Source organism: Denticeps clupeoides, chromosome 4, assembly GCF_900700375.1.
Source record: "Denticeps clupeoides chromosome 4, fDenClu1.1, whole genome shotgun sequence".
In the NCBI taxonomy this organism is placed as follows: Eukaryota; Metazoa; Chordata; class Actinopteri; order Clupeiformes; family Denticipitidae; genus Denticeps; species Denticeps clupeoides.
In genome coordinates this window covers 1,181,078-1,204,416 of record NC_041710.1, presented here as the reverse complement: position 1 = coordinate 1,204,416, position 23,339 = coordinate 1,181,078, and the positions used below count along the sequence as shown (strand labels likewise).

At 45.1% G+C, this 23,339-nt stretch overlaps 1 protein-coding gene across 2 annotated transcripts in view; it reads left to right on the top strand.

The window, feature by feature from the left end:
• LOC114787610 (disks large homolog 1-like) overlaps nucleotides 1–23,339 on the top strand; it is a 30,481-nt gene that overhangs the window by 3,918 nt on the left and 3,224 nt on the right. The window contains exons 4-16 of one of the 2 annotated variants that reach the window (XM_028975303.1): nucleotides 6,719–6,883; nucleotides 15,246–15,299; nucleotides 15,371–15,421; nucleotides 15,606–15,733; nucleotides 15,820–15,989; nucleotides 16,180–16,316; nucleotides 17,595–17,724; nucleotides 18,229–18,355; nucleotides 19,317–19,473; nucleotides 20,255–20,357; nucleotides 20,438–20,546; nucleotides 20,789–20,965; nucleotides 22,824–22,890. In XM_028975303.1, the coding sequence (XP_028831136.1) occupies nucleotides 6,719–6,883; nucleotides 15,246–15,299; nucleotides 15,371–15,421; nucleotides 15,606–15,733; nucleotides 15,820–15,989; nucleotides 16,180–16,316; nucleotides 17,595–17,724; nucleotides 18,229–18,355; nucleotides 19,317–19,473; nucleotides 20,255–20,357; nucleotides 20,438–20,546; nucleotides 20,789–20,965; nucleotides 22,824–22,890 (1,575 nt within the window). Of the gene's footprint in view, nucleotides 1–6,718; nucleotides 6,884–9,498; nucleotides 9,843–15,245; nucleotides 15,300–15,370; nucleotides 15,422–15,605; nucleotides 15,734–15,819; nucleotides 15,990–16,179; nucleotides 16,317–17,594; nucleotides 17,725–18,228; nucleotides 18,356–19,316; nucleotides 19,474–20,254; nucleotides 20,358–20,437; nucleotides 20,547–20,788; nucleotides 20,966–22,823; nucleotides 22,891–23,339 lie in introns of those variants that run through there. The other variant, XM_028975304.1, reaches the window with a different exon arrangement.

Sequence of the window (23,339 nt, the reverse complement as noted above, 5' to 3'; positions counted from 1 at the left end):
ACAATGCATACAAAAGGCAAAAATGCACCATAATGTTACCTTGAATTCAGAATGGCTGAATTCCTGCTGCGACTTAACATGCGTCTTACCGCCTGTTACATGAGCCTGTCAACTTTCATTCAACCCACTCGTGCACAGGGGGGTTAAACACAAACATTTTCACCAAGTCTGCGAGTCTTCCAAGCTTCAGGAGATTTCGACCATTCCAGAAATGGGTTGTTAGTAGAGCCGTGAAACGGGTTCGGGCTCAATTTCTATCATATATGATCCTCAGCAACCACGAACCGGTCTATAGTACCTGTCCTTTACGTATGATTGGCTGCTGGTACATTTTTCCGCAGGTGGTAAATTGGTTTTCTTAAGTGTACATTTCTAAATGAAATGTTCATTTGATTTGCGAATCTCTGTCACCGTCGTCAGGTGAGGAATTGTAATTATGGTGAGCAGGATGAGAAAATGGATGCCGAGGAGGTGAAACGGAGGCTAGACTCTGGCGATTATGTATTAACCCCGCTCGTTTCCCTTCCCTCTTAGTCCAGTGATCGTGATCACAGCGCGTGCAAATTAAGCCGAGCTTTTAAAAGCCTTACTTGTTGGGTTTGGGCTTGGGCCGGGTCGGGCCTAACTTTTTAGGCCTGATTACAGGTCTAATTTAGGCCGTTAAAACAGGATTTCTCTGTTGGGAAAAATAATATCACTGTTGGTTATCAGCCTCGTGCTCATGTGCCTGGAATAAAGGAAGTTTGGTCGACCCACAGAGCCAAGGCTGGTGATCTGGTAACAGGTAACAGATCACAGATTGAGTTGGTCGGTCACTGGGAAATATGTAAATTGCACGTCTGTGACTGGTGTTTTTCTCTGTCTGTCAGGAAAAGTGTTCTGTCCATCCTAACTGTCCGTGCCTCGTACAAGATGGATCAACCCATTTCTGGAAATAGAATCACGTTTCTAGGCCATGAGCGAACACATACAAGGAATTGTATTGGATCCCACTTACTACCATCGTGTCCCTGAGCAGGACACTTAACCCTGAGTGTCTCCACGGGGGGACTGTCCCTGTAACTACTGATTGTAAGGCGCTTTGGATAAGGGCATCTGGTAAATGCTGTAAATGTAAATGAATTAGATCCTGGTCAATGGTGCCTCTCAAGCCAACAGTAGAATCAACAATGTATTACAGAAGTAATCCAAGTGTAGATCAAGCGCTGTTGCAATGCTGTAGGTGCTTAGCAGTTGTTTTGGAGGGTGACTGCGAGGGGAAAGAAACTCTGTCTGCTGGTCCTGGTCTGCAGGCCTCTAGATCGTCTGCCAGAGGGCAGCAGATCAAAAAGACCAGGATCTGTGTCCAGGATGTGAGGAATCTGTGATGATCTTCCCTGCCCCTCTTTCTGCTTCTTGAGAGGGACAGGTCCTGGATTGTGGGCAGAGGGACACCAATGATCTTTTCTGCCATCTGTACAGTCCTTTTCAGGCTATTGCTTGTGTTTTTTTTTTTTTTTTTTTGTTGAGTGGCTGCTCCATACAGACTGTGATGGAGGAGCACAGGACGGACTCAATGACTGCAGCGTACAACTGACTCAGTAGCTCCTGTGGAAGACTTCTTCAGATGCCTCAGGAAGTACATCCTCTGCTGGGTCTTTTTGAGGATGGAGATGTTGGCCTCCCACTTCAGGTCCCAGGTGCTACGCAGGAACTTGAAGGTCTCCTCAGAAGACACCGGTCTGTCTGATGTGTTGAGGGACACATCTCCTGAAGTCCACTGTCATCTCTACAGGCTACAGCTTTTTCAGCTCCAGGTTGTGCTGACCAGATCACTGGCAGTTTCATCAGCAGCAGAGCAGCTGGGACCAATACTGAGTGGCCGTGTTTCAGAAAGAGGTCTCCCCCAATCTGGAGTCATTGATTCTGGGCTGTCCCGAGTCAAGGCCACACCCGTTTAATCAACAATCAACTCATGGCTCATATTTCAATGTACACTTACATGAATATTGAACAGAATCAGCAATTCAAATTGCAATATCTTAAAATATTTCCCTAAAATTCTTCAGCCCTAGTGATGTTGGATATGCACGTGTCACAAAGCAGGACCGTAGAACCGTACATAGAGCGGCAGCTAAATGCCGCATGTAAATGTAAGTGGGTGGAGCTGCCAGCAGGACAACGCACGCACCTGACCGCCCTCCTACGCTTTCACACCACTCCTTCACTTCTCATGCTGAAAATCCGTTTATATATCCGTTCCAATCTGCCCATTGTCCACTCTTAAATGAATCCAGTCAACGGATCACGGTTAGATGTGACCGACACAAGTTAACATGGGCGTGTCCTGATAGAATATAACCAGCAGGTAAACTCCTCCAAATGATGCAGAATTGCTTAATTCCTTGTCGGCCAGTCTGTAGCGGGTCTTGCTGCATTTTAATAAATCCTAAATATAAATATTACACATGAATTTAAGAAAAAATGGCACTGAAATTAAACTAAAACTTAAATACCTGTACAGACTATAAGACTTTCTGTGCACTAAACAAGGACAGCAACATGTAAGATGCTCAAAGTGGCTGTGCTTTTGTGCAGTGGACTGGTGCACGTGTATGGGGTATTTCAACCAAGACCAACATGTGCAAAATGTTAATATGCAATATGATCAGATTTAGTGTGCAATTGCAAAAGGTGCATCATGCGGGAAGTGTATTGTTGAGTTTAACATGTTGAGTTGTGATGACTTTATTTCATCACTGAGTATTTGCAGCCCATGACCCCGTCACTGGTTCACCGGTTTTATTTCTTTGGACCACTTTTATTATGTCCTGACTTCTTCAGACCAGGAACATCTGACAAAAGATGTGCTATGACCCAGACATCTCAGTTCCTTACACATTTCTGCATTCAACACAACTTAAACCCTGCAATGGTCAACCTCATCACAAATGTGGACGACAAGGAGTAGAGAGAACTGACCCAGGACTTTGTGGACTGGTGCCAACAGAACTACCTCCAGATGCACACCGGAAAGACCAAGGAGCTGGTAGTAGATGTCCAACATGTGGAACACTACAGGTACCTCAGTGTTCATCTGAACAATAAACTGGATTGGAATCAGTGAAGGGTCCACTCTTGAAAACCTTTTATGTCTCTGTGGTGGCCATCTTTTACGGTGTGGTCTGCTGGGGACAGGAAGAGGCCAGCTCTGTCTTAGGATGTCCTCTGGACCCAGTGGAGGTGGTGAGTGACGGGAGAATGTTGGACAACATCTCCCCTCCCACGCAGGAGACCCTGACAGGACTGAGCAGCTCCTTCAGTGTCTGGCTGCAGCATTAGCGATGTGGGTCGGAGAGATTCAGAAGGTCTTTCCTGCCAACCGCTGTCAGGCTCTACAACAGCTGAAAAACCTACAAATCCAGTACAGCTTTTCTGTTTTTCTTTTGTGTGTGTGTGTGTGTGTGTGTGTGTGTGTGTGTGTGTGTGTGTGTACATAATCAAAAATATTTCTGCTGCTCTTATCTTGTACCGTCGTCTTTCTGCCATGACAATGTAAATGAAAAAATAAAGGATCATCTTATCTGACAAAATGTTGCCTAATAAAATGCTCAGATTATCAGTGACCTTCATTTCACCTGGCAGTGGTCACCATGTTGTGGCTGATTAGTGTTAATACCGTCTCTACCAATCCAACATTTACTCACCATCTCATGAAGAGCTGAGAAGAGGCCACGTCTCCATGTGACACCTGCATGATCGTGAGTGTACCGTCCTGTCCTCGTCTAGGGATGTAGCGGAACATGACCAGGACGGGTTTGGGAGAGGGGTAGAGACACACGAACGCTAACAAATGGCACGGAAATGCATTTATTTACAGTGACGCTATATACGAGTAACCGACAAGTAACCGTAAATATAAACATACAATACTGATGCCTTACAAGGGGTGAGCAGCATTAGGGGACAACTATCAACCAATCACAGTCAACGAATTCTATACGGCAACTCAATTCAGGGCCTGAGGTCTCCTTTTAAATCTTGTGGCAGCCAATCATACGGCAGCAGGGGGAGCCGGTAGGCAGGAAGCTCCTCCCACTACAGCAACGTAAAAGAGACAGACACACACAAACAAAGGTGGAAACAGTATCGTCAAGCCGTAACAGCACTTTTGATGTCATGTGCTGTATATGTAACTTGTGGTTAACTTCACACTTGTCATTTATTCCTTCTTTTTCTTGGAAATGGTGTCTCAGGACTCATTCTTCATGTTCTTTCTGAGGCTAAGATCTTGTCCAGTGACAAAACATAACATTTCATAGGTATGAATGATAATGGAACCATGATTCCATTCTTACTTTACATTCTGGTATCTCCAACTCACCTTTGGGGTGCATCAGGGCTGACTACTGGGTCCAAGAAATGTGGTAAACACCACCTAGGCTCAGACTTCCCACCGCCATGAACCTTGAATCGTATTCATCATCTGTCAGTCACTCTGGATAAACGTGTCCTGCTAAAAGAAAGTTATGGCACGGAACAATGAAGCTGCGGAGAATCCCACTGTGATCTGTGATCATGAATATTTATGAACATTCATGGTTTTGTGGACGCTGGAGTTAGAACTGTTGCCTGCCTTGCTTGTGACGCTTCACGTCCATCACCAGTCAGAGGATGTCAGGAGGTCAACCCCGAGCTGTCCAATCAGAAGCCTGGGTGTGTCTCCCCTCCATTCTCTGTTTTTCGTGAGTGTGTCATGTGACCGGCTCCACGCTGCACGGTCTCCCCTCCTCTCCTCCGTCCTCACCGCGCCGAGTGCAGACAGACGCGGCTGCGGCGCGATGGGCCGGCCTGAAAGCGGCGCGTGATGGAGCGCCGCGACTGAGGACGGGGGATGGTTCGCGCCACCAGCAGAGAGGGGGTGGGGGGCCACCGGAGGGGACGCGGCCGTGTCTCCAGCTCGCCCGCCGGCTCGGAGAGCACGCCCCCCCCCGGCGCACGGGAACTGGGCTGCTTCTCCCCCATGTTGTGCCACTGTAAAGTGGCCTGCAGCAACAGCACCATCTCACTCATGTTTGGCTGCAAGGTGGGTGCAGCTGCAGATGTGTGTGTGTGTGTGTGTGTGAGTGTGTGTGCATGTGTCTGTTGCTGCTGTAAGTGTGATGTTGTGTTTATGATGCGTGCTGTTATACTGTAACGCGGTGAAGGGTGGACATCACAGATTACGTTAGCGATGTATTGAAACTCATCTGATGTTAGCTGGACATACTGAGGCAGAATGGAAGTTTCAGGATGGAACAGTTTCTCATTTATTAACACAGGTGGATTATTATTGCTGTTACGTGGAAATATTGTATGCAAAATAGAACCAATGTTACAAACTCTGGAGAGGGAACCTGTAGAAGAAGAGTAGTAGAAAACACCCACAGCAGATGAAGGTCTGAATGCCTCCTTTATACTGGACGTTGCTACACTGCTGGGGCGGTGGTGGCCTAGCGGTTAAGGAAGCTGCCACTGAGGTCCTCTTGATGAAGGTCCCGTCCCCACACACTGCTCCCCGGGCGCCTGTCATGGTGCCCACTGCTCACCAAGGGTGATGGTTAAATACAGAGGACATGTTTCACCGCCTCACCGTGTGCTGTGCTGCAGTGTTTCACGATGACAATCACTTCACTTTCACCAAATGCAGGAATACAGTGGTCACCCCCCGTCTTTATGGCCACTAGGTGATGGTCCTTGCTTGTGAGGGGAGGCCACAGCTTGGAGAGGAAGTCGGGTCGTTGTTAACATATGAAACGTGGAATCTCCCGTCTTACGTGTGTAAGAAGGATGGATGTGGTGATGGGTGCCAGTAGCCTAGTGGGTAACACACTCGCCTATAAACCAGAAGACCCAGGTTCAAATCCCACTTACTACCTTCGTGTGACTGAGCAAGACACTTAACCCTGAGTGTCTCCAGGGGGGGACTGTCCCTGTAACTACTGAATGTAAGTCGCTCTGGATAAGGACGTGTGGTAAATGCGTTAAATGTAATATAAAATGGACGTGAAATGTGTGTAAAACCGCATTCTCCAGACCTCTGGCTGAATGGACGTACACATGTGACACGACTCCCCATAACACCACAACTTCTCCCCATTAACACACAGCCGGCAAGGAAACAGACATGTAAGGTTGTGGGTTCGAATCCCGCCAAGGCGCCGTCCCCACACGCTGCTCCCCAGGCGCCTGTCATGGTGCCCACTGCTCACGAAGGGTGACTTAAATACAGAGGACACATTTCACTGTGTCACCATGTGCTGCGCTGCAGTGTTTCACAAGGACAACCACTTTCAGTGATATGAAAGTGTGATATGAGCGATATGATGATCATCACTGCAATAAATAATCCTCTTTGTTTGTGGCATAGTGAGGCGGGTTGAGGTGGCGTCTTGTGGTTACCGTTTGTACCTGCAGATTTGTGGACAGACTTGATTTTCACCAAACGTCACGAGGCCAAAAACGAAGGCCTGAAATGAACCATATGAGGCGTGTGAACCTCCACTTACAGGAACCACCATCTTCCCTGCCACTTTCTGCGTTTTCCTGGACGTGCTGAGGTTGAACAGTGGGAGATGGAAGTGAAAGTCTACAGGAACCTGGCAATGCCCTCGTGTCCTCAGGGTTCTTCCGCTTGTCCTAGTGCTGTCTGGTGGTTACGGAACAGGAGCATTCAGCTCTTCTTGTCCTGTCTCTGCAGAAGTTCAGACAGCGCGAGGACGACAGCTCCGTCCACGACCAGAGTTCCCCGCCGCTGACAGAGGAGACGGCGGCTCCGGCGCTGGTGCAGGTGGCTGAGAAGAACCTGTCTCAGATCGAAAATGTCCACGGCTACGTCACACACACACACATCTCCCCCGTGAAGGTACAAGCAGGTCAACACACACACACTCACACACAGAGTATGTATCACAGTTTTCAAGTCATGGCTCAGATCTATAAAAGCATTTATGAGCGATACTGAATAAAGAATAACTGTAAGTCAGTACAGCTGCAGTCGACTCTACTAATAAATAAAAATGATTCAAATAGGGTGGTAGTAGCCTAGTGGGTAACACACTCGCCTATGAACCAGAAGACCCGGGTTCGAATCCCACTTACTACCATTGTGTCCCTGAGCAAGACACTTAACCCTAAATTGCTCCAGGGAGACTGTCCCTGTAACTACTGATTGTAAGTCGCTCTGGATAAGGGCGTCTGATAAATGCTGTAAATGTAAATGTAAATAACAAAAAGAAACATTTACACCTGATCCGAATTTTGGGATGGTAGTAGCCTAGTGGGTAACACACTTGCCTATGAACCAGAAGACTACGGAGTCACAGGTTCAAATCCCACTTGCTACCATTGTGTCCCTGAGCAAGACACTTAACCCTAAGTTGCTCCAGGGGGGGGACTGTCCCTGTAACTACTGATTGTAAGTCGCTCTGGATAAGAGCGTCTGATAAATGCCATAAATAAATGTAAATAAATAAATAAATGCAAATCAAAATAAACATAATCACTCTTTTGAAAAAATTATCTGTGAAGGTGAACATGCAGAAGCTTTTGAAACGAATTTACCTTTTAAGGTCCAGCATTGGCTGCTTTTGGCTTCAAATTCGGACTGTACAACACAAATATTGTCTCAAAATATTGTTTGAATAACAGGACATTAAACAACATGGACCACCTCATTAATTTACTATAAATGATTTAATGGTTTTAAATGGTGACATTAATAAAAATGTTTCTGTGATTAGCCTGCATGACAGACACATGACACACAGGATGTACGACACTTTAACTGTTACTGTAACTGTGTCGTGTTTCCACTTGTGTAGATTTGGTTCTGATTTACGTTAATAATTCTTCACACATTTACTGCTTATTTGTTCTACCGCATGTATTGGACTATAACACCTGGTATCATCACACACTTCACACATCACTTCAACCTACTGAACACACACACACATCACTATAACCTACTGAACACACTACACACATCACTTCAACCTACTGAACTCACACACACATCACTTCAATCTACTGAACACACACACACATCACTTCAACCTACTGAACACACTACACACATCACTTCAACCTACTGAACACACACACACATCACTATAACCTACTGAACACACACACACACACCTCTCATCGTAACATGCACATATAAACCTACTGAACATACACACACACACACACGCACACATCACTATAACCTACTGAACACTCACACACATCACTTCAACCTACTGAACACACACACACACACCCCTCATCGTAACATGCACATATAAACCTACTGAACATACACACACACACACACACACATCACATTTACCTACTGAACATACACACACACATTACACACATCACTTCAACCTACTGAACACACACACACTACACACATCACTTCAACCTACTGAACACACACACACTACACACATCACCTCAACCTACTGAACATGCACACACATGCATGTATATGCCCAATCAGCATCCAGCACTGTGCTTCATCCTGATTGGATCAGTGGGGATGCAGAGCCCCCCCCCCCCTCTTCGTACCGCTGCAGTCTCCCTCCCTCCCTGTCCCTTGTTTCTCTCCTGTCTCATGCTGTCAGTCGAGGTGTTTTTCTTCTCTACTGCAGTGTATGTGTATATGTGTTTGTGGGTGTGTGCAAGTGTTGGTATTTGAGGCAAAGCAGTGTGTGTGAAAAAGAGATGATGCTCAGATCAATGTGTTATGCCAAGAAGGTGGGGCAGCGCATCATGGGCACCCTAAGGCGAACCAAACAACGGCGTCTGCACCTGTTGGTGAGACACACAGACACTCACACACACACACACACATTTTCCTGTGAGAAAACGTGGTGTATGCGACTTTGTGTGTGTTGTTCATCTTGAACGTGCACAGTGAGAGCAGACTGCATCACTGCAAGCGACTGATGTGTTGATGTGTGGGGTGTATCCACGGTAACTGCCGGCCACTGTCTTCTTTTATGAGATGTTGTGTTTGTGCAGTAGTAACTGTGTCATTTACACACACACACACGCACACACACTCGTTGCCAGTGTTTCTTCATCTGTGTGCGGAACTCTCAAACCACTGACCAGCCCAGCCCAGCCCAGTACCTCAACTTATTGTGTGTGTGTGTGTGTGTGTGTGTGTGTGTGTCACACACCCCTATCCTTCCACCAGTTCCAGTTGTGAGATTGGCGCTGCATTATTGATCAGGCTGAAGACCTTACAGTTGAAAAGATTTCAGTAAAATGGCTCACCAGTTAGAACAAATATATTTTCATGTCTATAAGTAGTTATAGTGTATTAAAGATGTCTGCAGAGAAATTGTGTGTGTGTTTGCGGGGACGGCCTATGATGCAGTAAAGGCCAGGCAGGAAGTCCTGCTGCCTGTTTGATGTGAGAGCAGTTGCCATGGCGGTGGTTCCCGCGGGAGACCAGGCTTGTGACAAAATCCGCCGACTGAAACGACACCTGTGGCACATCGCTGCTGCCGGGAGCTGAGTTTGGCTGAAATGAAACGGCTCAGCTGAGATGCTGATGCTGACAGTGGTCAGGCTTCATAGCTCCACCCCTCTGCCAGGGTCCGGGGATGAACTACATTTTTGGCGGGAACACCCTGTACTCCAGGGGCAGCCGTGGGAGCACCAGCTCCGGCCGCAGCGCCGCAGCGCCTCGTTTCAGGCAGTGGTCGGTGCGCAGCTCATCTGACGACCGTCCGTCTGTCTCACCGACCCGTTGGCAGCATGTACAAACACTCCTCTCCCGCCTGGGAGCCTTCACGCGATGCGTCGCCGCAGCATCCGCACAGGTGGGTCTGGCGGTGGGTCTGGCGGTGGGTCTGGCGGTGGGTCTGGCGGTGGGTGGCTCGAGCCGCTGCTCTTTTCTGACACCAAAAACGTCAGCATAGATTGTGAACATATCTGTTCATTTCATACTCACCATGTTTAATGTTATTTAATATTAGTAAACATTTGTTATGGTAAGCGACAAAATGGGTTAATATTAATATATGCTATGGAAGGTTAGTGAACACTGGTGAATATTACTGTATTTTATGGAAGATAAGTGAACATTAGTTAATATTAGTATATGCTAGGGAAGGTTAGTGAACACTGGTGAATATTACTGTATATTATGCAAGATAAGTGAACATTGGTTAATATTAGTATATGCTATGGAAGGTTAGTGAACACTGGTGAATATTACTGTATTGGTTAATATTAGTATATGCTATGGAAGGTTAGTGAACACTGGTGAATATTACTGTATTTTATGGAAGATAAGTGAACATTAGTTAATATTAGTATATGCTAGGGAAGGTTAGTGAACACTGGTGAATATTACTGTATATTATGCAAGATAAGTGAACATTGGTTAATATTAGTATACGCTAGGGAAGGTTAGTGAACACTGGTGAATATTACTGTGTTGGTTAATATTAGTATATGCTAGGGAAGGTTAGTGAACAGTGGTGAATATTACTGTATTTTATGGAAGATAAGTGAACATTAGTTAATATTAGTATATGCTAGGGAAGGTTAGTGAACACTGGTGAATTCTACTGTATATTATGCAAGATAAGTGAACATTAGTTAATATTAGTATATGCTAGGGAAGGTTAGTGAACACTGGTGAATATTACTGTATATTATGCAAGATAAGTGAACATTGGTTAATATTAGTATATGCTAGGGAAGGTTAGTGAACACTGGTGAATATTACTGTATATTATGCAAGATAAGTGAACATTAGTTAATATTAGTATATGCTAGGGGAGGTTAGTGAACACTGGTGAATATTACTGTATATTATGCAAGATAAGTGAACACTGGTGAATATTACTGTATATTATGCAAGATAAGTGAACATTGGTTAATATTAGTATATGCTAAGGAAGGTTAGTGAACACTGGTGAATACTACTGTATATTATGCAAGATAAGTGAACATTAGTTAATATTAGTATATGCTTGGGAAGGTTAGTGAACACTGGTGAATATTACTGTATATTATGCAAGATAAGTGAACATTGGTTAATATTAGTATATGCTAGGGAAGGTTTGTGAACACTGGTGAATACTACTGTATATTATGCAAGATAAGTGAACACTGGTGAATATTACTGTATATTATGCAAGATAAGTGAACATTGGTTAATATTAGTATATGCTAAGGAAGGTTAGTGAACACTGGTGAATACTACTGTATATTATGCAAGATAAGTGAACATTGGTTAATATTAGTATACACTAGGGAAGGTTAGTGAACACTGGTGAATATTACTGTATTGGTTAATATTAGTATATGCTACAGGAGGATAGTGAACACTGATGAATATTACTGTATATTATGCAAGATAAGTGAACATTGGTTAATATTAGTATTTGCTAGGGAATGTTAGTGAACACTGGTGAATATTACTGTATTGGTTAATATTAGTATATGCTACGGGAGGATAGTGAACACTGATGAATATTACTGTATATTATGCAAGATAAGTGAACATTGGTTAATATTAGTATATGCTAGGGAAGGTTAGTGAACACTGGTGAATATTACTGTATATTATGCAAGATAAGTGAACATTAGTTAATATTAGTATATGCTAGGGGAGGTTAGTGAACACTGGTGAATACTACTGTATATTATGCAAGATAAGTGAACACTGGTGAATATTACTGTATATTATGCAAGATAAGTGAACATTGGTTAATATTAGTATACGCTAGGGAAGGTTAGTGAACACTGGTGAATATTACTGTGTTGGTTAATATTAGTATATGCTAGGGAAGGTTAGTGAACACTGGTGAATATTACTGTATTTTATGCAAGATAAGTGAACGTTGGTTAATAATAATATATGCTACGGGAGGTTAGTGAACTCTTGGGAAAGTGATGCTTTCTGGTTGCTAGGTTGTTGCCATGGAGAGACTCCACCGCTGCTCCCCCAGTTTTGTCATCCTGCTCCCTTTCCTGATTGCTTCCCTGTTGGCCACACTGAGCTCCAGGTTTCCTGTGTCCTCATCAACTGAAGGTCACATTAGGTGCCATGAGATGTGGAGCAGGTGGTTGGCCTGTTGTCATTTCTGTCATTTTGTCCGTCCCACTTTCAGCACTATTGGCTGAACACAGTTGCCTTCAGTTTAATGTCTTGTGCCATTGGACAGGATTTTCTCTAGCTCTTCTGCACTGGGAAATCTGGAAATATGATCTATATTTGTAGAGATCTTATATTTTAATAATAATAATTCACATATGGCTTGTAATGACAAGGATCCACAAACCACAAAACATAGTAGAAAATATTTTTTTGCACACTGGCAACATAGCAGATGACGAAATTATCTGTTAAAATTATTTGTTCCATCTGTTGGAAAAGATAAAAATCTGTCTCTGTGATCCCTGAAGGCATAAATCAGTTCAGCACAACCCTGCTATCATACTTCTAGAATCATGCAGAGTGTTGTGTTCTGTTATGTTAAAGTGAACCGAAGTGCACGGCCTGTGGGTGGCGCTGCTGTATCAATGATGCCAAGAGGAAAACTTTGGTATAACTTTACAGAACCAGAGGAACCCTGAGGAATGACCATTGGAAGGTTCTATTTTTTCTCACTTCTTACCGTGGAGCATCTCTTCTATGAGTGGTGTAGCATGAAGTTACTTTTCTGGTTTGTCTCCAGTTGTCCTCTCTTGGTTCAGGTTTGGGGTTAGCTCTGTGGTTGTCATGGTGAGGGGGAGGGGCTCCGGCTGCCGACGCTTTGGATTATTTATTATCGCCATTCATAATTCAGCTTCCTCACCATGGTGTTCATAGAGAGAAAAGTCCAGGATGAGTGCATGGGGTGAGCTGCTCTGTGTGTATGTGTGTGTCTGTGAACTCGACCTGATGATTGGCTGTTGGAATGAGGGCTCCAGATGGGGGCTGAACAGAGTGTGAAGCTCATCTGTCCTCTAAAAGCGCAGCATAGCTCATCTCAGACTGAGTTCTACTCAGCATGACCACCTACAGCTCTAGCCCAGAATTCAACTATGGCCCGGGGGAGGGCGGAGAGAGGGTCCGTCACACGTGGGTTTCCCTCTCCCACCAGCACCCCCAGAACCTCCCTGCGCAACCTGGGTTCCGTGTCTGCACCCTGCCAACAGGGAGGAGCCGCGCCAAATTCACCAACCTGCGGGACAGCGTGAAGAGGAGCCCAACAAAGAGCATGGCCAAGGTACCCCCACCAGCAGGGGGTGGGCTGGAGTTCCCCTGGGCCTCAGCTGCCCAGGTATGGATGAGAAGAACCACTATAGGGGTCTGGCAGCTGGGTTTCATGTTTGGGTTTGTAGGTTGGTGTTCGTGGTTGGGTGGTGGTGCTGTTGGGGTTAATGTGCTGTTCATTCTGTGACGATCTGTTTCCATTCATTTAGACCAATTAAAACCTTTTTAATGGTTTACATGTCGATGCCATTGATGTGGAACCATGCGTCTAAGTACAGATTAGTGGGTGTGTCTGCGCAGTGAGATGGCAGCAATCTCTGGGATTATAGGGTAGAGCAACACACGCCACAACACACACACATACACAAACACCGCTGCAGGAAGAGAATCTGACATTTTGTGGTTGAGGCGAGACTTTATTGGAAATGTGGAGGTTGTTTTGATGGTTGGAGGACCTGTTGGGGGTAGTTTTTTTGGTCGTTGGAGCACTTGTTGGAGGATATTTTGGTGGTTGGAAGTGGTTTGGGTTGTTGGAGGCTCTGTTGGAGGTTTGGTAGTTGGTGGCAGTTTTTGTGGTTGGAGGCTGTTTTGGTGGTTGGAGCACCTGTTGGAGGTTATTTTGGAGGTTAGAGGTGGTATGGGTTGTTAGAGACCCTGTTGGAGGTTTGGTAGCTGGAGGCGTTTTGGTAATTGGTGGTGCTTTTGGTTGTTGAAGGTCCTGACAGTGGTTGGAAACCCTGATGGGGGGTTATTTTGGTGGTTAGAGGCGGTTTGGGTTGTTAGAGGCCCTGTTCAAGGTTTGGTAGTTGGTGGCGTTTTGGTGGTTGGAGGTTATTTTGGGGGTTTGGTAGTTGGTGGTGGTTTTGGTTGTTGGAGGCCCTGGTGGATCTTATTTTGGTGGTTGGAGGCAGTTTTTGAAGATTTGCTGGCTGTTTGAAGCCCTGTTAGCATAGTTTTAGCCTATAGTCTTTGCATCAAGCTGTCATTTTAGTCTTTATTAGTTTTAGTCACGTCCATTCTCATTTTAGTCACGTTTTAGTTGACTAAAATGCTGAGCATTTTACTCTTGTTTTAATTATCCATGACTTTTTGGTGTATTTTAAGTCAATGAAAAGTATATTTAGTCTATTTAACCCTGTGAATATAGGCCAAGTTGAAGCCTAACTTTTTAGGCCCGACCCAGCTCGAGTCCAACAGAATCTTACAGTTCAGCTCTTTAAAAGCTCGACTATCTTTGGATGCTACGAGTGTTAGACTAAGAGAGAAAGGAAATGTGCGGGGAAATGAATAAATAAAAAGGGTAGAAGTGTGGCCCCTGTTTCACCTCCTCAGCATCCATTTTCAATTCTCACTCACAAAAATTAAAACGCATCACCTGACGATGGTGGCTGGCTGAGAATTGCATAACATTTCATTTAAAAAGTGAAAATTTAATAAAAGTAATTTTCAGCATGCAAAACACTTTTACCGATCACCCATCAGGCCAGCCTCGGGCAAAGATTTACAGCTGTAGTACAAGTATCTAGTAGAATAGACCAAAACAATGTTCTTTTTAGCCAAACCCATTTCACTGTTAAAACAACGTTTATTATATTGTTGTTACCTTATAGCAGCACTTCTCAAATAGCGCAGTGCCACTGTGACTCCAGGGTACATGCTTTTTTCTGCCACAGGGAGTAGTGCACACAGGATATATGAAGTGCAGTGAACAGACCGGTGTTTTAACAGATCGGCACACTCTTGGGTAATGCGCATGCATCCCGCAATCATGGTCATGTTTCGGTGGCGTCTGTAATACCAGTGAAGTAAAAGGTGAGAAACTGAACATAATGCCAGGGTACATGTGGGTAGGGTTAGGGTTAGGTCTACCAGTAGACTATTCTGACAAAGTATGTTGATCTGAGATAATGACCGAGATAATGAGATAATAACGCGAATAATACGAATAACCATCCAAAACAAGTAACCATCTGGTTAAGTCAGGATCACTGTTGTCCTTTTTTCCTCACAGGCGAACCCTCCTCCTGTGGTCATCAACACCGACAGCCTGGATTCAGCCCCACATGTAAGAGTCGCACCTTACACTTCCCATCGTCGTCACCGTCTTCATCTTCAGACTTTTCTTTTCTCTTGCAGGTGAACGGAACAGAATCAGACTGCGAGTGTGAAGAAATCACACTAGAGCGGGTAAGACACGAACACACTCGCACACAGGGATCACTATTGAGCAGGCGTGCCAGTGCTGTGAACATAAATCCAGCAGAACACTACCGATGACGATCTGGTTTATTGTAACGTTACTCAGTTAGGAGGCGTGGCTTCTCCAGGGGGGGAGGGGTTGTGACAGATGTGTTGTCCCTCCGTTGAGAAGCAGGGAAACTCTGGTCTGGGATTCAGCATCGCCGGGGGGACAGACAACCCTCACGTCGGAGAGGATGCCAGCATCTTCATTACCAAAGTCATCCCGGGGGGCGCCGCTGCGCAGGACGGCCGCCTGCGGTAAGAGAGCGAGGGACATAGAGTGTGTGTGTGTGTGTGTGTGTGTGTGTGTAGCTGTCTGTGTATAATGTGTTTGTGTATCTCAGGGTAAATGATGCGATCTTGCGTGTTAACGCGGTGGATGTGAGGGGCGTAACCCACAGTCGTGCGGTGGAGGTGCTGAAGGAGGCGGGGACTCGGGTGCAGCTCTACGTGAGGCGGAGGAGGTCGGGTGTTGAAACTCTTGTGGAGATCAAGCTGGTCAAAGGACCCAAAGGTAGTAGAAGTCACTGCCTGTTCTCTGTATCTCCTACACTGCCAGAAGGTTCTACCAGTCAGGAGGTTCTTCAGCTGAAGACCTCCTGGAAGGCAAAGCCTTCAGGCCTACATCAGACAAGACCAGAAACAGGGGGAGATCCTCCTCAGCTTGTGTGTGTGATGGAGTGGTGTGTGTTGGGATGCTTCAGGTCTGGGCTTTAGTATCGCTGGCGGCGTGGGGAACCAGCATGTTCCAGGAGACAACGGCATCTACGTCACTAAGATCATAGAGGGCGGAGCTGCCCATCGAGATGGACGACTGCAGATTGGAGACAAACTGCTCACTGTAAGATCTTCCACTATGCGTGTGTGTCTGTTTGTGTGTGTTGGTGTGTATATCTGCCAGTGCGTGTTTATATATAGTCATGGCAAAAAGTCACACAATTCCTGGGTTTCACAAAGTTCGCTGCTTCGGTGTTTTTAGATCTTTTTGTCGGTTGTTTCTGTGCTGTATTGAAGTAGAATTACAAGCATTTTAGAAGTTGCCACTTTTTTCCCCCAAGACCTCTGTAATTCATTTACATTTACATTTACGGCATTTATCAGACGCCCTTATCCAGAGTGACTTACAATCAGTAGTTACAGGGACAGTCCCCCCTGGAGCAACTTAGGGTTAAGTGTCTTGCTCAGGGACACAATGGTAGGAAGTGGGATTTGAACCTGTGACTCCATAGACTTCGAGGCCAAATCCTGACTGACGGCGACCCGTTCCTGCATAATCGGTGCTTGGAGTTTGTCAGAACTTGTGGGTTTTTGTTTTTCCAGCCGCCTCTTGAGGACTGACCACAAAATGACTTTACTCCAGTCCTCAACCATCCAATCCCTGTACTTTCTGCAGAATATCACTCTGTCCCTAAACTTTTTGTTGGAGAGAAGTGGCTTCTTTGCTGCCCTTCTTGACACCAGGCCGTCCTCCAGAAGTCTTCTCCTCACTGTGCGTGCAGATGCCCTCACACCTGCCTGCTGCCATTCCTGTGCAAGCTCTGCACTGGTGTCACCCCGATCCTGCAGCTGAATCATCTTTCGGAGACGGTCCTTGCTGGACGTCCTTGGGCACCCCGAAGCCTCCTTCTCTCCTTGAACTTTCTGATGATCTGATAAATGGTTGAATTCGGTGTAATGTTGGTAGCAGCAGTATTCTTGCCTGTGAAGAACGTTTTAACACAATGATGACTGGACCGTGGTTAACAGGGTAAAGGATTTCAAGCATCGCCCTCATTTTAAAGCATCCAGTCTGCTATTCTAACTCAACCAGCATGACAGAATGATCTCCAGCCTTGTGCTCCTCAACACTCTCGCCTGGTGTTAACAAGAGGAGCACTGAAAAGCAGACTTTGTGTATTTGTCTCATTCTCCAAACTTTGGCCACGAAAAACATGTGCCATTATGTGTTTGTATGTTTATCGAAATCTGCTTTTATGTGTGTGTTTGTCTGGTTGTGTTTTGGCGTGTACACCCACAGTGTGTGATAATGTCTGATAAATGCTGTAAATGTAAAATGTAAATGTAAAAAATGTAAAATGTGTGTGTGTTTATATGTGTCTGCTTGTGTGTGTGTTTACAGGTGAACAGCGTTGGTTTAGAGGAAGTAACACATGAACGCGCTGTGGTGGTGCTGAAGAACACAACTGACGTTGTATATCTGAAAGTAGCCAAACCCCACAGTGTCTCCGCCCCCCCTGACATCACCAACTGTGAGTACCGCAGGAACCGATGCCAGAGCTTTTACTCATTTTTCTGGCAGGTGCCACTAGAGGTCGCCACAGGGGATCAGTCGGTCTGGTTATTCTCACAGTTTCATGCTGAATGCGCCCCTCGAAAACCCTCCCCATTTACCCCAAGACTTGGACCGTCACCAAGAAATGCACCGCAACCTGCATCCCCAGTCTTATTCTTATGAATCTTATGATGACATAAAATTAAACTTTGCACACACTTTTGTTATCTAAAGTGTTCATGATGGGACTGTGTTAATGAGCTTCATTAAGTAAAAGTGTCTGGTGTCTGAGGATTGTGTTGGTGAGGAACCCCTGCAGCGTTTGTATTGAGACGCTGCAGGGGTTCTCTGGTATCTGATACCACCTGTGTGTGTTTGTGTTTGTGGGAATAGCTGTTGAATTATGAATATGGGTCTGTCTCACTCTTCAGGGTCGCGTTCTGTTCAGTCAGTGGTGTAAACGTTCTGATCTGTTCCGTAGCATACTCTCAGCACATGGAGAACCACTTCAGTTCTCCAGGTTACCTGAGCCATGCGCTCCCTCCGCCCCCCTCTGGACGCTATTCTCCGACCCTGAAGGGCATGCTGGGTGGTGATGAAATCAGCAGGTAGTGTCCTGTTCTGCTCATGTTTCCTGTACTTCTGCACCAAGGCATAGTTCTATGTGCACATAGTGATTAAAACTAGAACCATGCTAGATTTCTATCTGCATAAAACCCAAACCAAATATGTACGGGTGGATCTATGGGTGATACTTCATCACCTTCATTGGCAGTTTTTTGGAGTTCCCTAGTGATCAAGCCAAAAGTGAGAGGAAACAAAAAAGGGGAATCTGTCCTCCTCTGGACACCACTGGACCACAACATGTCCATGCCCAGTTATAACTGTAGGATGAACTAAAAGAAGGGATTGCCAGAAAAATTAGATTCTTACTGTAGTTGTTTTTGGTTATTTTAGTCTAGTTTTAGTCAATGAAATTGTATTTTAGTCTCTTTTACTAATGCATTTCTATTTAACCCAGTCAATATAGTACAAGTACACAGTAGAACAGACAACATTAAAACACGGTTATCCTATTATTATATTATTGTTTATAGACTGAAGAATACTCAATATCCATTCCAGACACGGAAGACGCTGATTTGTTCCCTGGAATTCCCTTCTTTTCCACCTCATTGTAAAGAAAGTGTCCAAAGATCGCTTTGTCATTATCTCCCAGACATCTGATAACCCACCACAAGTATCCTGAAATGTAATTAATGCCACTATCGCACATTGAGGAAGTGACATCACCTGTGTGACCAGATGGGAGACGCAGGAAACAGAAACCGCGATGTAATAACACGATCAAACGAGAGGAAATAATGCCTCGTCTCGTTTTCATTAGCGAAAAGTTTTTATTTTTTATTAAAAAGTCTCGTTTTTATCCAACAATATTACATGATACATTTAGTTATAATTATCAGCATTTGTATCGCGTCTCTTCACATTAAAAAGGTCTGCTAACAAAGATATTTCTTCAAAAGTTTGTTGATGAGAACCACACTAATTCCTCCATACGTCCCCCAGGGGGCCCAGGAAGGTTGTGCTGCATCGTGGGACGACTGGGTTGGGCTTCAACATTGTGGGCGGGGAGGATGGAGAGGGAATCTTCATCTCCTTTATTCTGGCAGGGGGGCCAGCGGACCTGTGTGGGGAACTGAGGAAAGGAGACAGACTGATGTCTGTGAGTGTCTGCACACACACACACACACACACACACACACACACACACTAGAATACAGGAAATGTATACACCACCAGTCAATAGTCTGGACGCAAGATGGAGCCATTTTTGAAGAGTCCAATGAAAGAAACATATTTAGTATTTGTTGTATTAGGAGAAAGTGTGCTTTAATTCATCTATTTTTCAGAGTCGCCACTTTTTACCTTCATGGCTGCTTTGTTCACTATTTTGGTTTGTTTCACTACTTTGGAGAGCCTCAAATGTTAAACCTTTTTGTTTGGAAGTAACCCAATAGGTTATGTATTAGTATTGGGCACTATAAAAAAGTTTATAAAAAGCTTTATATAAAAGTAACTAGTTATGTAGCTGTAGCTAATGTAGCTAAATGTAGCTAAAAACGTCTACATACATTAAACATATGGAGGGCGTGGCTCTGCCTCCAGCCGCACCCGGGTTTGTGCTGCTTGGCCGTTAGTTTTAATGAAGTGTGAGACGATGAGTGGAGCTTCATTTGATTTGAATTGCTTGTTACCGACTTGGATAACAACTAAGATCCAGGACATAATGTACATTTAAAATTTACATTCTTAAAAGTTACATCCGTACCTCCACTGTAAAAACGCTGCTTTTGAACTTGCCATTGCCGAGTACTGGCATGTTAATGCCAGTAACAGTAAAAGCTTTGTAACCACGGAAACAGTAATTTTCTTTCCCCAGTGACATTGTTATTCCCATCACTGCTTATTTCATAGTCCCATCATTTTCGTATATGTGTGTGTAGGTAAATGGGGTGGATCTGTGTTCTGCTACACATGAGCAGGCTGCTACCGTGCTGAAGAACGCGGGACAGGCAGTTACGATTGTTGCTCACTATAGCCCAGAGGGTGAGACACACACACACACACACACACACACACACACACAAACACACACAAAAAAATGACACACTACTCTATGTGTGCAGACTACAGCCATTTTGAGGCAAAGATTCACAACCTGAGAGAGCAGATGATGAACAGCAGCATCAGTACTGGATCCTTACGAACCAATCAGAAGAGATCGCTCCACGTCAGGTAACCTGATGTTCACACACACACACACAATCCTTGGTTTGAGTTTCCATATGGAAATAGATTTACATTTACAGCATTTATAAATAATATAAATATAACACAAGAATTGTCCCTAAAAATCCTTCTCTGTCCGTCTCCATCTGTAGGGATTATCTCTCCCTGCCCTTCTCATCGGGGTTATAGGTCATAGGTCAGTCACACACTGGAAGGTGTGTTAACCGCATGTATTTTTTTTTCTCCAGAGCACTTTTTGACTATGACAGAACAAAAGATTCTGGGCTGCCCAGCCAGGGGCTGAACTTTCGCTTTGGGGACATTCTGCATGTCCTCAACGCGTCAGATGATGAGTGGTGGCAGGCGAAGCAGGTGACCCCTGAAGGTGAAACTCAGGAGATCGGAGTCATCCCCAGCAAGAAGAGGTGCTTTAGCACACACACATACACACTCACACACGTTCTTGCACACACAGTAGCCATGTGAGATATACATTCACCTATGAACCAGAAGACCACAAATTCCCAGGTTCTAACCCCCACTTACGACCATCGTGTTCCTGAGCAAGACACTTAATCCTGAGTTTCTCCGGGGGGGGGGACTGTCCCTGTAACTACTGATTTTAAGGTACTGAAAATGTAAATGAAACTTCTGGATGACTCAGAGGATCACTTTTTGAAATAAAGGATGATCACATAACATTTATAAACTCATTTATAAGCACATCACTTAACCTGAGGTGTGAAAATGGGAAGTTTATGGAACTCTAGGTGGAACTTCCTGGTCAGGGATCTAATGCTGCGTTTAATCAGGTGGGAAGCCTCATGTGTACAGTCATGTCCAAAAAGTTTTGAGAATGAGACAAGTTTGCTGCTTCTGTTTTTAAAGTTCTTTACAGGCAAGAATATTGCTGCTACTAAGACCAAAATCAACCATTTATCAGATCATCAAAAACCTCATGGAGAGAAGTTAAAGTGTTGTGAAGGAGGCTTCAGGAGGCCCAAGAAGGTCCAGCAAGCGCCAGGACCGTCTCCTAAAGACGATTGCACTACAGAGGACTGGGGGAAACTCATTTTCTCTGATGAAACCCGTTTCCGTTTCATAAGGGGCAGTGGTGGCCTAGCGGTTAAGGAAGCGGCCCCGTAATCAGAAGGTTGCCGGTTCGATTCCCGATCCGCCAAGGTGCCACTGAGGTGCCACTGAGCCACCGTCCCCACACACTGCACCCCGGGCGCTTGTCATGGCTGCCCACTGCTCACCAAGGGTGATGGGTTAAATGCAGAGGACAAATTTCACTGTGTGCGTCGTGTGCTGTGCTTCTGTGTATCACATGTGACAATCACTTCACTTACACTTACAAAAACGATTGTCCAGAGATGAAAAAGTGACGCTACCATCAGTCCTGTCTCGTTCCAACAGTAAAGCTTCCTGAGACCATTCATGTGTCAGACTGCTTCTCATCCATAATGAATGGTCCCAAAACCTCCTCCAACAACAACTTCTCCCAACCATCCAAGAACAGTTTGGTGAGGAACGATGTGCGAACGATTGTGCCATAAGGCAAAAGTGTCATGGGGAACAAAACATTGAAATTTTGGGTCCGAGGCCAGAAAACTCCCTGGACCTTCATCCAGATGAGAACTTGTGGTTCTTAGTTGGTTCTCAGGGGGCAGTGGTGGCCTAGTAGTTAAGGAAGTGGCCCCGTAATCAGAAGGTTGCATTTAACCATCACCCTTGGTGAGCAGTGGGCACCATGACAGGCGCCCGGGGAGCAGTGTGTGGGGACGGTGCTTTGCTCAGTGGCACCTTGGCGGATCGGGATTCAAACCGGCAACCTTTTGATTATGGGGCTGCTTCCTTAACCGCTAGGCCACCACTGCCACAAAGGTGCCACTGAGCATAACTTTTACCTTCAATCCTCAATAGGGTTGCCATCAGTCAGGATTCAGCCCAGATGTTGATTGACAGCATGTCAGGGCGAATTGCAGAGGTCTTGGAAAAAAGGGCCAACACTGCAAATGTTGGGTTAATTATCAAAAAACTTGCAAAATGCATGTAATTATACTTCAATACAGCACAGAAACCACCGACAAAAAGATCTACACCAGCAGTGAAAAACAGAATTTGTGTCATTCTCAAAACTGTATAAAACTGCCTCCATCCCCAACGGTGTCATCGTTCAGAAGGAATTAAAACCTCACAGACAGCTCAACTCCCCACGTGTACTTTATCATGTTCAACTGTAGATTATTTCATTTCTCTTTACGTTTAAATCATTTCCAGGGTGGAGAAGAAGGAACGAATGCGTTTAAAATCAGTGAAGTTCAATTCCACGCCACATGACACAGGGGTGAGTGACATGTTTCCTGATATGACAGGAAGTGTGCGAGTGTCGTCCTGGTGCTGCTGTGTGTTCGTCCCCCATCTGCTGTCCTGTGTCAAACCAACAAAGCCTGGTCTGGATCACGTTCACCCTGTCCTGGGCTTGGTGATGGTCCTCAGCTGGACGGTGGAATCATGTGACAGTCTGTCCTCAGTTTGGCACAAATTCAAGGCAAAAAAAAAAGACGCTTGTCACTGATAGGTCTGCGTGCATGAGCTGAAAGCTCCACCCTTCTCCTCCTGCTTTCGTGTTGCAGAGTGTGTATGTGTGTGTGTTCTGTACTCATAATTGTGACTTATTTGCATTTTTCACACGTACCGATCAGCCAAAACATTGTAGGTGAATATTGAGCAGCTTCCATTTCTTGGAGGAAAGGCGTCCACTAGACCTCTGGAGGTATCTACACCGACATCTGG